We start from the raw sequence: 21,559 nt of genomic DNA, 5'->3' as shown, positions 1-21,559 counted from the left end.
GTGCATGTCAGCAGATGCGTCTTTGCAGAGATGTTCTGCTGGGGTGACCTCACTGTTGCCTGTAAACTGGGCGTGTTTGTCAGGACCCTCGTGTTCTGTTTATGTTGGGCGTACATCACAGACCCATTTCAAAAGGACTTAGAGAGCGAAGTTAAAGCTTTTGAGAGACTTTGCAGTCATGTTGTAAAACTAAGTTCAGTACTGGTTTGATGGCTTTGTAGGAACTCTGTGTCAGATTGCTAACTTTTTACCAGTTTGAGTTTCTTCAGCAGGGGTTGAAAAGGATGGGGTAATAACGAAGTCAGGCGGGATCCAGCAACAAGGCTAGGAATGATAAAAAATGAACGCGCGGAAAAGGCTGATAAAAGTAATGGAAGGAGATAAGACAGCGACAATTCATCCCTTAAATATGCATGTTTGCATTTCTGCATAGGTGCACATGTGTATCTGCACATACTACACGTGTGTACTTTGGAGTGTTTCTGTACGAGACAGAGATGGATAGTGTGTGAGTTGCGTCGTGCGGAGGGAATCCAGTGCTCTGGTAGTGCTGCTCTGGGGTCTCCCAGTGTAAACAGAGACGTGGGAACGACCAAGCCTGTTTATATCAGCTCCCATTCTTACTGGGACCAGTCAGCCAGGCATCAGGGGCACAGCCAACACACCGGTCTCATGTGCATACATGCTCACCCACATGTATATAGTTGCATATACAGAAACAAGCCAGTTTATTTATACATGCATCATCCTAAAATCCTAGATTCCCAAAGTGATATTGGTGATGGTTTGCATATGACAAGTTTTGCTTGATGCAAGAGAAAATTACTAATTCATCAAAGCAGGGACGTAAAGCCACTAAGAGTCAGTTTACCCATCTTTTAATGATTACCCATAGTAAATTCATATTTAACATAGAACATAGTAGCTTAAAGTAACATATGTTGTTTTATGGAAAACAAACAAAAATCAGAATTTTCTCTAAAAACAATGGTTTTAGGATAAAAATACCTTGCTTTACCCAGGATTTCATTTGCAATCACATAACTTATCTAGACCTTTTCTACTAACATCTTTTTTACACCTTTGAAGTCAGCTCATATTAAGGATGCCCCAATGTGTCAGCAGACCCCACACTCTCCATCCACTCAATCACCTAAATGTTGAGCAGTATTTACAACAAAGCCAATCAAAGCCAAAAAAACATTGTCATTCAACCAATTTCTACAAATAAGTGAAATCCTTTCAGCCTCCCATCACTGCTCCAGAAATGAGGCCGAGCTCAGACAGAGAGATAATCACTCCAATACTCATCATGCCAAATTTAGTGGCCTAACATTAACAGCACCTGCATAAATGTTATGGAGTTTCCTGCTAAGCCATGTTTAGACTAGTTTTGAAAATGATGACACTGCCATGAGCATTATCTGGTGCGACTCCAGTGCGCAGAGAAAGCACCTGCTCTTTTCAGAAAAATAGAAGGGAAATAATGCTGAGGACACTGGTTCAGGATGAAATGAAAGTTTTATAGATATTAATTTCTAAAACAAAACAAAGAGTGAGAAATGGCTTGGTTTCTTAATATTCTTAGGCAAACTTTATGTTTTAGATACATTTGTTGTACTTTTATAATTGATGTCTAATGTTTTTATTTGCCTCTTTAACTTGCAACATGAAAAATTAGATCATCTATGTTTTACTTAAGCTGAAGCTTTATTATGACCATTTACAGGTTAAGTGATTGTCATGAAAAACAATACATGGATTAATTCTACTAACTTAAAAACAAAAACAAAAAAACTAAGCTAAAACAAATCTAGTTCTTTGGGGAAGATGGGACTTGCATTAATAAGCTGTAATATATTCAGTATATTTCAGCCCTTTATTTCTATATGATTGAATAATTACTCAAGGCACGCCAAGCATATGCAAGCACCCCAAGGTGTAACTATGTGGTCTCAGATGGTTTTATAATCTGCATACCCTTAATTTAAATAAGAAAACACACACAAAAAGGAATACAACCTTAAAAGAACAACAGAGGAGGGATGCCTCATCCAGGGTGGACAGATATGATACACATGATGAGAAAATCTTCTAAAATAAATGTCACGTCTGTCCTTTAATGGCAGTGAAAAACTGGATTAGCTCATCTATCAAAAACGGCATAAAACCAATGCTTTTTGGATTACATCAAAAAAAAGGCTGATGGCAAAACCTTTTTTGTGGCCCCTGAACAAGAACAAACAATACATTTCTGCTAGAGAGCTGGGGCCCACACGCCATTTTGTCAGCACCTCAGACAGACAGACAACCAGTGTTTGGATAGAGAAGGAGTTGCTGTAAGCCTTGTGGAGTGGATTCTTCCTCTCTCATTAGAAAACGGAGCGCTCAGAAAACAGACTGCTGTATGAGCGTGGAGGAGTCCATATGAACGGCACCTAGCAATCGCAGAGGAAAACCACACATATGCTTGCTTGGGGGGTGGGGGGGAGGTCCCTTCAATTACACACCTGGTTGCCTTTTGAGATAAAGTGTGTGTATGTGTTTGCAATCATGAGTGAAATGCATCATTGTCAGTGTGTATCTCAATGTAAACTATGTATGTTAATGTATGTAGGAGGAGAGGGTGGGTGCCAAAACTATCTCTTTTGCTGTATCTGTGTGTGTGTGTGTGTGTGTGTGTGTGTGTGTGTGTGTGTGTGTGTGTGTGTTTAAAGAGTCTTCTAAACTTTGTGCTGGTAAAGGTCTGAATTTGGGTGGAATGGGGGGTGGGAGGTGTTGACATAGAAGGATGTTTTGGGGTGGCGTTTGGGGAGCGAGTTGGGGTGAAGGTGTAGAATGATGATAGGAAGGAGGGATATGTGATAAGGGTTGTTGTGTTTTAGCGGCTAAGAGTTTGGGAGTATGGTTTTGTACGGTGTGCGTTGTTGTTGCATGTTTGCAGACATGCACACACTTTCTAATTGATCTGCTTTTGCTCATACTTGCGTCTGTGTGAGATAAAACAAAGCAACAAAAATCTCCCACTCATATGCAAGCAACACACACACACACACACACACACACACACTCACACAAATGCATGCCCACGCACACACACAGACACACACATACTGATATCTAAATTAATGGTCTCCTTGGGGAGTCATCCAAAGGCCACGGGCGTTTGGGAGAAAAGATTCTTGGAAAAAGGCTTCATCATCAGAACATGTGCTCATTAGTAACCCCATCTTAGCCATCCAGAGAGAGAGAGAGAGAGAGAAAGAGAGAGAGAGAGAGAGAGAGAGAGAGAGAGAGAGAGAGAGAGAGAGAGAGAGAGAGAGAGAGAGAGAGAGAGGTGCACTAAGGAATACATGGACAAAGTCATATACTTATCATGTTGAAGAGGTATTTACTATACAGTCTCTCCATATGACGATGAAAGTGGTAGACAGAGGCGAATGTGGAATCAGCCATTGGTGTGAGGAGCAGAGACACAGGTAATGAGGTAATGAGCATATATGGTTCAAAGAAAGTCCAGACACAAAAAAAGAGTAAAAAAAGAAAGATTCTCACCGAGTTAGACTCCCTCTGTCTCCTTCAGTCTCACTCTGCGCAGGAAGTCATTAAAGAGTAAGCCAATAAAGCTATGTCAGATATATTGTATCCCCGTCCTCCACAGGGATATAAAATATTGGCCTCCCATTCTCATCAGACACAGGGATCAGCATTTTACAGGCTCACAATGTCCTCCTTTGGAGTTCAGAGAGTTTACTGAAATTATCAACTGTCTTGTTGTTGGTTTTCAACATAATTGTTTCCGGTTTTATTGAGCATGACTCATTCGAAAGGGGCATCCTGGGTAACAAAGGTTCATCTTAACAAGTCAGCAACTCAAGCATTGGGCCTTGAAGTTTGGTTTTTGGCCACTAAAACAACAATTAACTTGATTTGGGAATGATCCTTATCTGGAAAGCTGCAATGCAGCCACGAGGAGGCACATAAACATCAAACAAACATCATATCCTAGCTCATAAAGTTGTTAGAGTATTGTGTTAGCATACGATTGCCAATTGCAATTATGTGTTTTGCAGCCACTGAGCACCATTACATTCATTTGGAGTAATCTTGTAAGGCTACCTGACAAATGTAAATGCAATATTAGCTTTGTTTTGGTCATCAACTCCTGAGAAAGAAATCTAGCTATTTAGCTTGTTACTGTAGATGATCAACCAGGCACTTTAACTTCCTCTGTCTGCTGTTTGGTGCTGGACAGGTAGCAAACAGTGGGATTATTAGTGTTTTGCTAGAAACCATTGCATATGAGGGTTGATGAGAGTGGTAAGACTGCAACATACAGTAGATTTGCAAGTTCAAAAAAATTCATAAATTTGACATTTAACAATGTTGGGAATCAATGCAATGATTCATGTTGTGGGGGAACTCCACTGGAAACAGGTGAGGTTATTATTACTCAGTACTAGCTTAAGCATAACATTTTATACACCGATGCCCACACACACACACACACACACACACACACACACACACACACACACACACACACACACACACACACACACACACACACACACACACACACACACACAAAGGAAGTGGTTGATACATGCTCTTTCTTTGTACTCTTTGTCTTGTTTTCCTCTTCAGATTCAGATTTAACATATTTGGACAAGTATTTTATATCTTGTGCAAACAGAGAGGCTAGTTTGGAGGAAAAATAAGCAGCCCCTGTTGCTTTTTCTGTCGATAAGACTCTTCCAAAATAAACATGCACCATATTAGAAATAGAGCAAGAAGAGAATGTGTGTCATGGAAATTTTTAGTGTACTAGTGTGTTTTGTAGATAGATAGATAGATAGATAGATAGATAGATAGATAGATAGATAGATAGAAAATGAATGGTAGGAAAAGAAAAGAGCAATAAAACATGATGGAGGGATAAAGAAGGAGAAAGAAGGAGTAAGGAGACAAGGTTAATCCAAACAGACGTGTGCCAGGTTATTTTTACGACAGTCCCATCAGCCATTATCTGCCTGCTCTGTTATGGTTAGGGATAAATACAGACCTGGGCAATACCAAGGAGGAGTAGATTTGTGTGTGTGTGAATGGTTTTGTGCCTGTGTAACAATGTGTAGTTTCATGGGCGTACGTATGTGGTCCCTCTCCTTCTCTTTGGCTCTACTCCACTGCAGCAGCCAGGGAAGATAACCACGACAGTTTATTCCATTTCATCAGACGAATCTTCTGGCCATTTTAGCCCTAATTGACACAGAGCAGAACTCCTCGTTTTATCTTCTTGCTCAATAAAAATCTCAGGGCCAGTCTGCTCATGAGACTCTCTGTCTCTCTGAGCTAAATAAATATCTGCGTATTGAATGAGCTGGTGAGTGGGGGGGAAAAGAAATGTTTCAGTCTGTGTGTTTGTGTTAAGTGAAGTAGAGGGGAATTTTCTGTGGGAAACAATTGTGTGTGAAAGAGAGGACTTGAACATAGTTACATGATAGCATGATATCTGGCATCAGACTCATCTGTAAGCTCTCCAAACACCTGTGTTTAAGGCGTGGAGTGAAGATAAATGAGGGGTTTAAACTTAGACATAAAGAAATTAATCTGTGTGCGTTTATGTTTGTGCATGCAGGCATGTGTTTGAAAGATGTAGCGTTATGTGTATTTAAAAGCCCTTGACACTATTTTTATCATTCAATGCTTATTTAAACATGCATTTCAGTGTTGCCTATGCGACTATCGACAGCATTTTAGTTTACACACACCTGCTGCCTCAGGGAAAGCCCACAACCATGTGTCAGGCAAGTGTATTGTGTGCGTGCTCTCATCTCCCAAGCTCCCATCTGGCCATGTGAGTGTTGGTGCGAGAGGAGCAGAGGTGACGGTGAGTTTGGAGCTGCGGAGAAATGATCTGCAAGGTTTATTATCTTTAATTAGCATCCAGGGGGAAGGAGATAGATAAGGACCACCATTTCGCTGATGGATCTGCTCTGTGTTTTTTCCCCCAAAACCAAGAAGAAAGAGTGTAGTATAAAAAGCAGGAAAAACAGAGTGAGGCATCATCAGTCCTGGAAAGTCCAGATGCCTCCAGATATACCTTTATTTGTAACACAGATGGCTATACTGCATAGGCGTGATTTACAGGGCGGGTGGTTACAACCCTCCCAATAATCAAAACTAGCCAGTGCACCCCAAAAACCTATTATAATTTCCTTTACATAAATAAAGACATTTGCACCATAAATTGATGCAGACAAATTCACCAGAATGCAGAAAATGAAGTGTTTGAAGTTCAAAATTTCAATTCTGGTCAAAGGTAGAGATCTTAACCCCCCCAATGTTGAACCCAAAATTATGCCCCTGTATCTCCAATGTAATATGTTCTATGCCCAACTACTGAATTACCTAAACTGAACACTACATAAAAAGTTCCGTATGGATCTACTTGCCTCTGTGAATCCACTAAAAATGATAATTTCATTTAAATAATCGATTTTTGGTGTTAATCATTTTGCTATGTAGTAAGAAGAAATACATTTACTGTTATCAGTAGTAAAATGTGTCATATCATGACGGCAATGATGATTTTTACTTATTTATTTAAAAAGTTGAAGTTGAGTTTTTAAGCAAACTTATTTAGCTAAAAATTAAAACTATTAAGTGTGGTGGAGATGATGATGATGATGATGATGATGATAAAACTAAGAATAACACAAACACACACACACACACACTTCTCAACATGCTGCTGTCAAATGCTGCTGTCAATTGCTGCATGCTGCTGTCAAATAAATAGCCAAAAAGTAAATACAAACCAAACAGCTGGACAACAGCTGATAAACCACAGTCTAAGTGAGTGAGAGGAAGAGCAAGAAAAAAAGAGATTCACGTGTATACCGTGTGTGTGTGTGTGTGTGTGTGTGTGTGTGTGTGTGTGTTTTTCAGGAGCAACAGCACTTTTGGAATATGAGAGTAGGTAATTGCCTAACCGAAGAAAGGCAACAGGAGGGAAAGCGAGTTATACACATAAACACACTACACATAAAGAATGAAAGGAAAGTGGAAAAAAAACAGTACAAAAGAAAGTGGAGCGCTAATCAGTTTGAAAGTCAAACCTTTTGAGAGCGCACAACATGGATTTGTAAGAGCAGGATTCGATTTGTGTGTGATGGAGGACAGAATCGTGTGCGTGTGAGTTTAGTTGACACTAAATGATTAAAATCACATTCAATTGGTTGGCAAATAATCTAGTTTTAAGCCATTATCGCATTTAGTATAGGTACTAGCTGTAGATATCATAGTGACCGTGTTAGCTTCGTATTAAGTTCTATTTCTAGTGTGATTTTCTGAACCAGATGTGTTTTTTTTTTATTTCTTCGTTTTCTGTTTTTATGGATCATTTTAACAGACAGGAATTATTTGAACCAGTACTGCCCTCAGAAATCCAATGCTTCTGATATGAGGTAGGTGGGTTTACTGTGATCTGATCAGATAACACAAACTTTATGCAAAATGCTAGATGTGTGCAGCATGGCTTTATTGCATTCTGCCATGGTTGGAAAAGTGAGAGGCCTGCCTCTGTTATAATGGATTTAGATGTAAGAACACGGTTACAATGGTGCTTTTTATGAAACTCTTAAAATGCTTAAAAGAAGCAGATAGCTAAGAGTTTAAAATGTCAGTCAGTCTGGCAACAATAAAGTACAGATATTCTTTTCTAACAAGTGCCTGCAGTGTGGCGTCATCAGATGAATATGCAAGAACATGCACTTGCACTCTGTAATTCAGCATGATAATGTAATAAATTCTACAGCTAACATTTAGCACAGAGATCAGCAGACATCTGTTTGTGGTTACGCCATAAAGGTAAGGTGCTGTTGTGTCTGCCCTCCGCTACTAAGTGGACCTGTCTGTTAGCTGCACCGGAGCTTGGGTCACACCACACACACACACACACACACACACACACACACACACACACACACACACACACACAAACAAACACGTGCACACTAATGAGCTAATATGCACACACACACACACACACACACACACACACACACACACACACACACACTTGTCTGCTTCCTGCCTTGGGACTTGGGGTTCAGAGGATCTTAGGGGTCTCTTGAGATTTGATGTTAGACGTGTGTGTGTGTGTGTGTGTGTGTGTGTGTGTGTGTGTGTGTGTGTGTGTATGTGTGTGTATGTGCATGTGTCAGGGGCTTTTTTTTATCACAACACATCTCACCTCTTAGTCATCTCCTGTTAGCCTCCGGTAGCATTATGTCTGTGTCTCGTGGGAGAACTGATACACACACTCGCGCAAACACAGATTAGGTTGAAATGAGATGGGCGAAGGTGCTGCTAAGGTCAGCTACCTTAATCTTCACACACACACACACACACACACACACACACACACACACCATCGGTTGAGTGATATGCCAAATCACAAGTCTAAACAGCCAAAAATGTCCGCTCTATTTAATAATTTCAAATTCTTTTCTTTGGCTGTTTTTTTTATTTCCTTGTCTCCAGTTCCACTTTTCTGTCATAAATACAACCGATGGCTTTTCATGTTTATATTACACGAGTGTAGGAGATTTGTTGTTGTATATTCTATGACTGGCTTTATGTGGGTGTACAGTGTGTGTGAGAGTGTGTAAGAAATTGTACATGCAAGTTTGTAGAAGTTCCCTCCCTGTACATCAGGCCCACTCCTAGAGGAGGGGAGTATCAGCAGAGTAGCCCAGGAGGAGCCTCGATGCTGGGCCTGGTGGGGGTGACGGTTCCCTATGGGACCTGGAGGGAGATTGCAGGCTGGAGGGGAAGCAGCCAGGGTGGGATGACGGTATGTGTAATGTCTTCAACCACGAAGGCAGAGGTTTTCCTGCATTTGGGGCAGTCAACACGTCTCCGGCTATCAGCAGTTCTGGATGGTTTACCCGGAGATATCGGCAGGTTATGTGGGTGTATCTTACTTGGGCCTGGAGTTTGTTCATGTGGACAAGAGCAGGCTAACACCCCCTCTCCACAGAGACACATGCAAAGAAATACATAAATGCAAACACACACACACACACACACACACACACTACTCACAGTGGTGTCTTTAGGGACTGCTCCTATCTCTCTTCCTGGGGTCTGATAATACTCTCCCTCTGCACAGTGATCTACAGTAATTACCACTGAATGCCAGTGAAAGTTATAGATAAACAGTGTGTGTGTGTGTGTGTGTGTGTGTGTGTGTGTGTGTGTGTGTGTGTGTGTGTGTGTGTCTGTATCAGTGGTCTGTTTGTGTGCAACTATGAGCTAACCGGCCCACTGAGACAGAGGAGATATAATGTGGTGAGATTACTTCATCAAGGGAAAAAATTATATTTTTTCAAAATAAAATAAAGACGCTGCACTTACACACAATAAATATAATACTCTACAAACAGATTTTTATCCTCCTTGGTAACCACTTATTTAATGTAACGTGTTACAAAAATGTCTACATATACAAAAAGACACACACACCTGTCGCTCCCCACCCCATTCCTGAGTAATGAGAAAGAGGATCAAAGCACAGAACCTGATCCAGCCAATAAGAGCGCAGCACTGTTTATCATCCCTCTCCATCATCACCCTCTGCGTTAACAACAGCCTGAGTAATAAGGTGTGAATAATATCAGTGAAGGTCCAGCATTACATCGCTAATTAGGTGTGTGTAATGATAATCCTGACATTAAATCTCTTTTTCATTTACAGAGATATAGAGATATGAAATGATTCTGTCTTGAATATACGGTACTTTATGAAATCCTTTACTTAAACACTTGAACCCCAGTGATTTGTGCATTCCTCCTTTGAATCTTAAATCATGAATGTAATCTCTAAAATTAATGTTGAGTCTCTGTAAGGCACGCCGAGAAGCTCTAAACTTAGAATTGTGTAACATTGCAAACATCACACCACAAATCTTTAAGATGAAGAATGAATAAAAGATGAATACCACTTTAAACTACAGGTATTAGTGTTTAAACAGGATTGAGTGTGTGGCTGCATCTTGGCTGAAAAGCTTGCTTTTGCTCAACTGTTTTGACTCTATTTGTTTTGGCTGGATGGAGTTGACCAGACATCCAACAACAAAGAGTGGAGTCAGTAGAGGGGACAGTGGAGAGGGGGGGTCAAACGGCTGCTGTGAAGGATTTAGTAGGGTGCTGGGAGTTCTGGTCTGTTGGAGGATCAAACCACACACACAGACACACACACACACACACACACAGACACACACACACACACACACACACACACACACACACACACACACACACACACACACACACACACACACACACACACACATCCAAACTGTCCAACTGTGTGGAATAGAAAACTGAGCAGTGTCCCTCTCCCTCTCTCTGTTTATTAACTGTAGCATCACTCACAGTGACAGAGACCAGACCTTTGACTCTGAAACCCAGCACTGTCCTACACTGCCCGGTGCTGACAAGTAAAGCCACACACACACACACACACACACACACACACACACACACACACACACACACACACACACACACATTTTATCTGTGCATCCGATCAGCAGGTCACAAGTTAGACCAGAGGTTGCAGCAGAGGTTAGAGAAATGCCATACTGTAGCACAACACATGTTCACACACAAACACACTCAAACTGCAGCTGCATCACGTCTCACTTACTTCCGACAGGCCACTTTGGGCACTCTGCCAATTCAAGTTCAAGCCAATACAACTTAAGTAACACTCTGTGTGTGTGTGTGTGTGTGTGTGTGTGTGTGTGTATTCTGAGCCGAGCCACTGTTACTTCTCTGTTTCTCTCTATTCTTCTTTCCCATGGTTGATTTGTTCCTGACTGCCATCTGTCTGTTTTGATGTGTCTTCCTATCGCTATGACAACTGGCTTTAAAGAAACTTTAAGTTGGCTAGAGGAACATCAAACTAAAAGGTGTGGTCAGACAGACACACTCCTCTCCTCTCTTAAAGGACTATTCCGGCGTAAAATGAAACGAGACGCATTCGATTAGCATGAAAACACGTCCCAGAGAACATTCGACTAGGTACAAATATGTTATTAACCCCTAGGTTCATTTTACGCCGTAATTGTCCTTTAACTTTAATGACACAGATTCATAAAGCCCAAGGGTACATGAACAAGGATACATGAACAACGTCAAACTTTCCGCGTCTTGTTTTTCTGCGGACTTTGTATGCAGGAAGTGAAAACACTTTGCAGGGAACATCTTTTGTTGTCGTTCCATCCACACAGGTTGTTCATAATCATATCATAAAACTTCGAAACTGCTTGTAAAACTTGATAAATCTGAAAACGCTGGCCCTGTGGCCGAGTGGAAAACTGTGCTTTTGAAAGCCAATGACCTGGTCAGAGGCTGTAATTAAGTTGTATTTATGATGATTTTTGGTGTTTGTGATTGTGGAATAGGGATTTCATCAGTGACTCAGCACAGCATTGCAGGGGTTACTCTTGACTAAGCAGATGTTGACTGAGATGCACAGTTTTGTTGTTAGAGTCATTAGCCACTATCCTATAGAATAGGTGTTTCAGTGTGGACGGAGATCTTTACAAAAACAGCTGAAAAACACAAAGGTGTCGATGCACTTAATTGAACAGGTACGGGTGTGAAAATGTCCACCATTATCCTCCTTTATTCAAGCTAATACAACGTCTTTGAGCACATTGAGAACGTCCCAGATTTGTTCTAGTCAAAACACACTATTGTTCATATCATCTGATTGGTCAGTGAGGTTCAGGAGAGGACGTTTACTGTAAGCAGCCCTGCATATCACACGATTTCTTCAGATACGTTCCACCACATCCATATCCATCCTTCACACACATCGTGAAACCCAATACATTTACCACAGATGCACACATATGCACTTATGCAGATAATGTGTGCAAACATTCCAGAGACCAATACACTCCAACTCCCTCCCACTGTAAGGACAAGACTTCCAGGTCATTAACCTACACTGTGACAGAATATCAGTCTTATTCTGGAGAATCACTGTTAGCCTCCCCCCGGATGTTCCTGTCACTGAATATCAAAGGATTGTAGTCTTTTTGAAATATAATATGATATTCCCACTCCGATAAACTTCTTCATAATTCTCTCTTATTGCCTAGTTTGTCCATCACATCCTTTTTTTTTTCCACGGCTTTCACCACTCCCTGCTGTATTTGTGCACTTTCTGCAACCTCTCTTTTAATTGTTTTACTTTGATTTTTCTTCTTTTTTTAGAGGTACTTGAACTGAGGCGGAAACCAATTTCTGCATATGTGTGTGTGTGTGTGTGTGTGTGTGTGTGTGTGTGTGTGTGTGTGGCTGTGAAAAGAGACAGGGAACTGGAGTGCTTAGACAAAGATGGATGATGTTTTTCTCACCCCAAGCCTCACTCTAAGATTAGCCTACAGTTTCTCATTCTGTTCTTTACAGCCACCAAGCAACTTCTTTCTTTCTTTTTCATTTTTTTGTTATTTCTGTTTTTATATAGGCCTATGTCACATAAAAATTCAAGTGGAATGTTTTGCCAATAAATAAACCAATATTTTGCTACAGATTATGCTCCCTTTCTCTTACATTATTCAACTGTTCCTCTCTGAATTGTATTCTCCTCAAATTGTTTTTGCCCTTTTCAGTTAAGGTTGGAAAAATTGGGTGAGGAAAGAAGATGAGAAAAACAAGTTTTTATGAAAGTGTGTCTATGAGAACATCCAATTGAAAAAATGAAATTTGATAGAGGTAAAAGGGACTTTTAATCTTCATAACCAGATTAATTATTGGGAATAAGAGCGAGCACTGTTGATAAACTAATGTCACAGTGAAGATACAGGAGCTTTTAACATCAATTACAGCTTTTTCTTGTTTTCAGTTTCCATTTTTGTTTTAAGATTTTTAAGTCAAATTTGAAATCTCACTTGTTTGTGTAAGAAAGCAATGGCACTTGAAATCCTGATTGAAAAAAAATTGACATATTTGTGGAAACAGTATCTAAGTTTCAAGGCTCTCGATGGGAGTTTCCCGTGTTTTAGCCTAACTTGCTAACGTTAAGCACTGATTCCCACAAGCCGTTAATTTTCAATCATGTTATTTCAACGCCTGTAGAGTCATCAGCAGCTCCTGCACACAGTGTTATATTTTCCATACATTATAGGAGGGTGTCTAGCTTGTGTTAGCTGTCTCTTTTTAGTGGGTCTAGATGTGATTGCAGAAAATAATCTGCCAAAACTCACAGGTAGTCCTGTGTATTTGGAAGTCTGGTCAATGGCTAACAACGTCGGCGCCCAGCTGATTGGCTGCCTGTGTTATCAAGTTAACAATTTTTAGTGCTCACCCACACAGATATCGGACCATTTAAATATTTTGTAATCACAACAAATTCACACTCCCTGGAGCATGTTATTATGTATTCTCCTACAGGATATTCCCATAACAATTTCACATATAGATCCACCGTGTCTCAACATATGCATTTAAAAAAGGTGTTGTGTGCATGTGTGTGTGATAGAGAGAGAAATGATAATGACCCGAGGTATCAGGTGTCCCCCTCGGTGGCCCTGCGAGCAACATCTGGAACCCGTCCCTTCGTGGTGACATCACACAACCAGCCTAACCTTTGACCCCAAACCGGCTAATTAGCAGCAAGTCCCTCCATAACGGCCAGGGTCCCCTCTTTTTTCTCTCTCCATCTTTCTCACTACCACCCCCCCCCCTCCACCTGTTGTCTCATGTCACCGTGTGTGTGTGACCGGGTCTCTGAGTGGGAAAAAAGCGATCACTGAGAAGGTTTCCTAAACAATCGTTTTACATAATTTTACCATTCACATGCAGAGCCGTTAGCCTTTGCAAGTGCCAATGATAATTATGACGGTATTACATTAGGGTCAGTGTTTTTCTGACACACAGGGCTGTGCTCTTTCATGAGCTATTTTAGTTCATCTCCCTCTCCCTGACTCTCTCTGTAACTCTCTGTTGGATCCATGTATCTCAGAGGTGATCATCAATCTAGCAGACTCTATTATTACTTTTCCACAAAGTGCTTTGATTTCCAGCCCACCCAGGAGATTAAGCCCCTCCCCCTCCTCTCTTTGCTCTCCCTCCGTCCCCTCACCTATCTATTCCTTTCTCTCTCTTTCTGTCTGCTCTGTGTAGTGCTATCTCTCTTTTCCTCGAGTGTCAGTCCTGTAAACCTATTTCCAAAAGTGGCTAGTGGCTAGTGGCTAAATCGTATGTGCTGGTGCCTGTTTAGATGCACTGTGACACCGGAAGCAAAGAGGTTAAAGGTCAGCTCTCAAGAGACACACCTCTGATCCATGCACATGCATCAGCTGTGCAGGCAAAAGCATTGTGCGCACACACACGCACACACACACGCACACACACACAGATGTACTGCTTTAGGTACACAACACATGTTTCAGTGTCTCAGTATCACTGACAATGAACAATTTATATAAAAAGGAAGTCAGCGAGATGCAAATGACTATCATCGGTACTCCCCTGGTGCAACATAACGTTTTCCACTTAAAGCAGCTCCAGAGATTTTGTTGTTTGGACTTGGCCCTGAGTGGACCGGTGCATGGAGCATCAGTGTGGAATGATGTGGAAGGCCAAACAGGGGATTGTGGGTGCCGGGGTATCCATTACATCAGAGGCGACCAAGGCGCCAGTTAGCCATTTGAGACGTGACACCCCCTTGTCCTTGCACTTTATCCTGTTAACTGGCAAGATGTGCTGAAAGTTATGTGGGTGCTGTGAGTGGAACAGGCTAATACCAAATACTTCGACATTTTAATTGTAAGGTAAATTCTACAATATTATTATGTAAGTATTGATTTATGATTTATTTAGTATTTTAGTTTTACAACTTTGGATTTAGGGAGCAACGCAACCTCTTTAATATAATATTATAGAAAACAAAATAATCAAATGCAGCATTTTCTTTTATCTAATTTCTATGAGAATAAACATTCTAATGAAAATCACATCTACAAGATGATACATAAAAATCAAGTTGACCAAAGTTTGAAAAAAAAAATGTTTCAGGTTTTAAAAGTGCAACAAAAATGAGAGTTGCACATTAGAACCTGCCATCACTCCCAAATTATTATTATTTTTACATCAGTAATATTTGTAACCACAATCAATCAGGACGGACAAAGGTTAAAAGTCTAAAATCTTGAAACATATGTGAATATTACAGATTGAGCCTGTGTTTATAGGCCCCAGACTTTTCTTTCTTTTTTACAGATATACTATGAATCACAAAGTAAAGTTCAGCCTCCCCTTAGGGGTTCCTTATGTAAATAAAATACATCAGTATGCTAATTAATCCATTTTTTCGCAATTGTTCATTTTCCAAAAGGAATACATTACATTACATGTCATTTAGCTGACGCTTTTATCCAAAGGTACTTCCAATTAGGTGCTTTCAACCACGAAGGTCCAAAGTCTGCAGCAGAAATCAAGTGCAAGCACATTAGCTTCAAATAAGCCAAAAGACAAAAAGTCACATGTAAGTGCAACTGTAAGAGGACGTTTTAATAAATACTTAGTGAGTTAAACTGCGGTTAAAATAAACGTTATATTCTGCATTTTACTGGGGACCCATCCAGGGTCCCTTCAACACATTTCCCTTGGGATCCTGGAACCCTTTGGGGACCAGCATCTTAGATCAGCACCAGTGTCTCCTCCCAGCATGAGGTAACGCCCTCTCTATCCATAGAGATAAAAGTCTGTTCCTATCTGCTCTGTTCACGCACAGTTAGCAGTTGAGGAACACATGCGTTTGACCACCCTGTTCATTCGTGTCCAGCCTCTGCTTCCTGCTCCCATGTTTTGAGCCTACGGCAGTTGGAGACAGTTCACCATGTCCACCGGGTCTCTCAGCGATGTCGACGACGAGCTCCTGGACGGCATTCTGAAGTTTGGCTCCTCCGGTAAAGACTCCAACGAGAGCACGGAGGAGAGCTCCAACTGCGAGGGCACTTGCGCAAACGACGCGCCGGGCAAGAAACGGAAGACAGCGTCCAGGAAAACGGCACCCAAGGGTGTGGCACAGCAGGAGGGCAAGCATGTGCAGAGAAACGCGGCCAACGCCCGGGAGAGAGCCAGGATGCGCGTCTTGTCCAAAGCCTTCTCCCGGCTGAAGACCACCTTACCCTGGGTACCAGCGGACACCAAGCTCTCCAAACTGGACACACTGCGCCTGGCGTCCAGCTACATCGCCCACCTCCGGCAGATACTGGCCAACGACAAATATGAAAACGGATATATCCACCCCGTTAACCTGGTGAGACTGGGCTAGAGTGGAGGGAAAACCCAGCTAAAAGTTGATTTAGCCTATGTTGGAAAAAAAAAAAAAAAATCTGAGTGAGGGAAAGTTAAAGTGAAGTTTCAAAAACATCCTGAAAATTTGAATTTTGTCAAATCAATGATGATGGTTTGTTTGCCTAATTATAATAATATTTTGTATCTAATGCTACACAACTGGAGTATATAGATCTGTAATGATTTTAACCTGGGTTGCAGACTCTTGCTAGGCCTCATTGGGACCAATGTGACATATGAGGATGTTAGCTTTGTAAAGCAGGTGCATGAGAGCGTAAAAGCAACAATTTCTATTTATGCTGCTGTTTTATGGCAAAACTCAGAACAAATATAACCCTTTATGAAGCATAATGCTACGATGAATGAAGGCCTAACATTTTTCGAAATATTGCAGCTGATGCAGTATAAAACTGGGCCTTCAATTATTAATTGAAAATAGCTTAAATAATTGTGCAATATCCCAAATATCATACTAGATCTCCAAATAACCATTTGGATTTTTTTTTTTTATCGCAGAGACACTGCTATAAACCCATACACTGTTGAGTCGATTAGATACATGTTAAATCATATAATTATACTTTTTTTATTCAATGCATAAACATCCGGTGTCCGTTCCTGCCTGAAATCCATTATGTTCACCTGAACCGTGCAGGTGATTCATTGACACGTAATTGGTATGAATTGTTGTCTGACTTCGATTTAATGACTTGATGAACTGTATTGTAAGAAGCTGTCGGTCCTAATTGATTGTATTTTCCTCCGCAGACGTGGCCTTTCATGGTTGCAGGCAAGCCGGAGAACGAGTTGAAGGAGATGCTGAACACAACCCGGTTATGTGGAACAACGGCGTCATGACGAAACCAAGCGGACACCTTTGTACGTTTTCAAAGGAAATATGATTTTCCAAGACAATTTAAAAAAAGATTGTGACTGAAATGCACGTCTCATCTCCGCAGACTTTGAGTGGGAATAACGGAGAGAGAGAGAGAGAGTATCCCCTCTCCTTCGTTCCCGTAAAGAAAAGTTGAATTTTATTTAAATGCATTTCTGTCACCTATCTTTGTCTTTGCTGGTTCAAAGATAAATTGCTTGTTTGTGTTTTAAATTGCTTTTTTTATACTCTGCAGATGCATTTTTACTCATGCAAGCCTGTTTTGGCGGCTGCATTATGATGGATGGATGTGTCCACTGTCTCAAATGGTTGTACAGATTTGTATATAAAATATATTTGTATCACTTTTACACCTTGTGTGTATTGAATGTTTTATTTTTTTTATTCCATTTATTTCTGTTTTATTTCCGTGTGTGGGCCAATGCTCTGACCTGGTAACCCTTCTTATCACTCCACTCCTTCACAATAGCAGAACCTGAGCACCAACGAAGCGTCAATGCAGATACGTGTCTCTCTGTTGTTTCTAAAAGATAACAGTGGACGCGGTTGTCATTACATAAACACACGTTTGCCTTCAAAGACTATTTGGGACCCTAAAAGCAGTTAGTCCTCTTGTAGTTTAAACAAGTCAATTTAAGTTTATTTCCCTGCCAATTTCAATGATAAATGCACAACAAGTTAAAGAAACTCGGCAAAATAATGTGAGACTTATAATGAGCTAATACTGGTATAATTCCACTTTTAAATGTTTTAATATAACAGGTCACTCAACAATATTAGACCATAATTTATGCTGTGTAAAGCTGTGGCTTATTCTTTATAGCAACAACAACGCCACTTCACAAGTTTACATGTGAAACAATATCACTACGAAATGAGTGTCGGATGGTATTTTTAGGTACAGCCTAATTACATGTATGCTATGCTAATTAACTGTGGTAAACTATATAGGATTCAGCCAAACATAAGTGAGGAGCGGAGAGAGTTGCAAAGAGTTGAGTTGTTGGAGGTCAGAGGACATTTTAGACATTTTGAAAGTTGTAGAAAACCTGCGGGCTAAAATTTAATCCCGCCCAGACCAGTTGTTTTAATTCGCTCGGGTTATGACCGCTATGTTTACATCATGCCGACAGTTATTTATGCAGTCTGACACGCTCTCTCTCTCTCTCTCTCTCTCTCTCTCTCTCTCTCTCTCTCTCTCTCTAATGGTCCATGCATTCACTGGTAGCATAACCTGCCAAACACTGCATTATAATTCCATCATATGTAAAGGCCTTCTAATAAAACACATAGGCTATTTGTATTAAGACAAATAGCCTTGTAAATTGTAATGACAATCAGAATTGCATTCTTTTGAGGTAGGCTATGAAGGAAGTCTTGTATTTTACTAGGTATCTTTTCTTTCATGCTATACATCTTCTACTTCCCAATGAGTGCTTCTGCTTTTGACACTTTGAGAACAATTTGCCAATAATACTTATGCATTTTACTAAAGAACATTTTGCATGCTTCAATAACAAATGGAGTTTTCTCATTTGTCATGGAGATATTGTTTGTGTATTGATACAGTGACTAAGAGGAGGGATGTGGCTGACTTTAATCAAACATACTTGTTCACTTCACTTTGCCCACGCAGAAAGGACAGTAAGAAGTATCCTTTACCAGGAAGGAAGAGTGAGTGCTATAGCAATAAAAGAGTCCCACCGACATCTCTTCAAGGACCCTCACCTAATACATCAGCGGCGGCATGGCAGGGGCCTCGCCGCCACCTCAAAGGGACCACCGTGGAGAAAATAAACTTGGCCGCCTCTCTCCTGGGGCCAGCTGCAGAGAGCGAGAGAGGAAGAGAGCTAGAGAAAGGGAGGGAGGGGTCTGCATTAGAGCAGGGCCGGGATTCCCATACTTGCTAATTGTTTTGTTGGACCGCTGCCCAAACCGTGATGTGAAAAAGGTCCACAGACTGAGGGGAGGAAAGATATCACATTGTGCTCCAGCTGATCCCATCATGTTTTCCAACTGCCCTCATGTAGATCTGTAGATCACTTGCTTTACATTGGCATGGCTGTTTTTTCAGGGGTGATGTGGCTATTGCATTATAATAGTGTGAAGGCTATAATCAACAGTTTATACTGTGTATTCCAACATCTCTATCTCTCTCTTTCTTTCTCTCTGTCTGTCTATACATACATATTGGACAGACTTATGAGCCAATGGAGGGACATATACAGCTGATTTATGATGTTTTTTTTCATTACTATCCCAAAACTCTCCCCAGGCCACACATCTGTCTGTGCATGTAGTGACCTAAGACTGCCATCTTCTGGACAAAATATAATGTGTTTTTGGGGACATCTTTGGACCTGACAATCAAACTCCAGGCATCCCTTTAACACCAATGAGAGTGTTGCAGTAATTAACATGTAATTTCATACTGTGAAATGTTACATATAATAGTCCCTGGTTTGAACATGTGATGTAAAAAATCCACTAAGCGATAGAAGAAACAAAATTAAAATGAAAATTATAGATTAAGTATATTTATTTATTTTGGTGATTATAAAGTTATGCTGATAATTGAAGATGGTAAATATTATTACTATAGCCTACTACTATATACTATTACATTGACTGAGTAGACTTTAAAAACACATTAATCAATTAATGAATGAATTCATTTTAATGTATTTAATTTTGTTGGGTTGTTCCAAATTGTATTAGATTGGCATCACATTTTGAAAAGCAAAAATTCCCTAAATGTGCTGTGATTGGTTTCATTATCAAAGATTGCATACTCCTCTGGGAGGACCAAATGTAACTCATCACCAACATTCAGCTCTAGAGCAACAGCAAACATTATGGATCTCCCGTTATGAAATAGTTGCACTCCCATGAGGCCCTTTGCTGTATGACCACATATTGTAAATCTGAAATAGTACACTCCTTTCTGCGGTGCAGTGAAGAAGCCAGTGGTTGGACTATAGGCGCCACCAATATTGGTGAAGACCTCGATGAACTTTAGGACTGTTGGAGTATTGTAAGGCCCTGCACCTTGTGAGTCTGACAAAGCAGCGTAAAATGCCACCTTTGCATTCTCTTTGATGTGACTATCCACCCTGCTCTCAGTAGTGTTCATCCCGTCTATTACAGATGCCAGCTTAACTTCTTGAGCTGCGTTCTGAGCCTGCAAGTCATCCATCCTGCGTGTTAGGAGCTGCAGCTCACTGTCACCGACTGTCACTCTGGCTTCTATGGACAAAAGTTGTGCTGCATGGTTCTCAAGATCAACCCTCAGCTCCACATTTACTTTTTTAATTTCTTCCACTTGCTTGTCACTGGCATCAAGCCTCGCCCTGAGATCTTCTCACTGGCTCCCAGTCTCTCCTCCGTGGTAGTGTGATCTCTCTTCAGCTCCTCCAGGCTGGTTTTAGTTAGGAGGAGATCCAACTTCTGATCATCTGCCTGCATCTCTTTCTCCCTCAGCCTGGCTTCCATGTTCCTCAGCTCCACCTTCTGCTCCACCACCATGTCCCTCAGCATCCTCACCTCCGTCCAAATGTCAGGGCCGGTGCTGGTTTGGTCATGGGGCTCATCAGCGGTGGTATCAGGGTCCAGAGGTTGCTTTTTATCAGGCAGGAAATCGTGGAGTTTGGTCTCCTCTGCTTCACTTGCTTGCAGGGAGAGAACACATGAAATCAAGAGGCAGGGCAGCAAAACCAGCAAATATAAACCTGCCCTCATTCTGATGGCTATTGATGCCCCTTCAGGGAAATATGGAGCTGAATGGGGCTTGGTTACCTTCTTTTTATAAGCAAAATACGTAGCTGATGTCATGAAAGCTGCAGCATGTGTTTTTGCTCTCCAATTATAGAAGTAAAAGGTGGCACAAAGATAAGTTGACACATGTGCAATAGCAGGCCAGTCTACAAGGTCATGTGAGAAACCCCAGATGGTCCTTCACTGGGGAGGGTAGGTGTTGTGGTCGGGTTGTTTAGGGATTTAGAACACTTTGAAGAATGTTTACAGCTAAAAAAAGAAAAGCTTGTTAATTCCTTATTTATTTTGTTCTATTTTTGTAATGTATACATCATTTTATTCCATATGAGTAGTATCATCTTTCTTAGTTCTTCTGCCAGTTATATGCCACAATATTGAGTGCAAAAGTGAAAAGAAAGAGAGTCGCTGGGCTTCTATATAGCTCGTGAAAGAACTAACCAAATGTTGAGTAAAAAATACTATTAGGCATTTTTTGTTGTGTCATTTTCTATGAGTGACAGAAGAG

General features: G+C 40.9%; 2 protein-coding genes and 1 long non-coding RNA gene across 3 annotated transcripts; 2 read left to right on the top strand and 1 right to left on the bottom strand.

Annotated features, from left to right (window-relative positions):
* Positions 1-3,300: 3,300 nt before the first annotated feature.
* Positions 3,301-17,630, top strand: LOC116066491. The gene is made up of 2 exons (XR_004108961.1): positions 3,301-3,337; positions 17,367-17,630. It is a non-coding gene; the product is annotated as an uncharacterized LOC116066491 (long non-coding RNA).
* On the top strand, positions 15,791-17,630 carry tcf21 (transcription factor 21). The gene is made up of 2 exons (XM_031322591.2): positions 15,791-16,347; positions 17,154-17,630. Exons 1-2 carry the CDS (start codon positions 15,925-15,927, stop codon positions 17,241-17,243), a joined length of 513 nt encoding a protein of 170 aa, XP_031178451.1. The 5' UTR covers positions 15,791-15,924; the 3' UTR covers positions 17,244-17,630.
* A 2,206-nt stretch (positions 17,631-19,836) lies between these two features.
* On the bottom strand, positions 19,837-21,348 carry LOC116066189. Its single transcript, XM_031322096.2, has 2 exons — positions 20,638-21,348; positions 19,837-20,605 (listed from the first exon to the last, which is right to left on the bottom strand). The coding sequence occupies exons 1-2, from the start codon at positions 21,109-21,111 to the stop codon at positions 20,006-20,008; spliced, it is 1,074 nt and encodes a 357-aa protein (XP_031177956.1). The 5' UTR covers positions 21,112-21,348; the 3' UTR covers positions 19,837-20,005.
* Positions 21,349-21,559: the final 211 nt, after the last annotated feature.

This window comes from Sander lucioperca, chromosome 19, assembly GCF_008315115.2.
Source record: "Sander lucioperca isolate FBNREF2018 chromosome 19, SLUC_FBN_1.2, whole genome shotgun sequence".
NCBI classification, from domain to species: Eukaryota; Metazoa; Chordata; class Actinopteri; order Perciformes; family Percidae; genus Sander; species Sander lucioperca.
The sequence above is the reverse complement of the archived record's forward strand: the minus strand, read 5'-3'. Positions and strand labels throughout refer to the sequence as shown.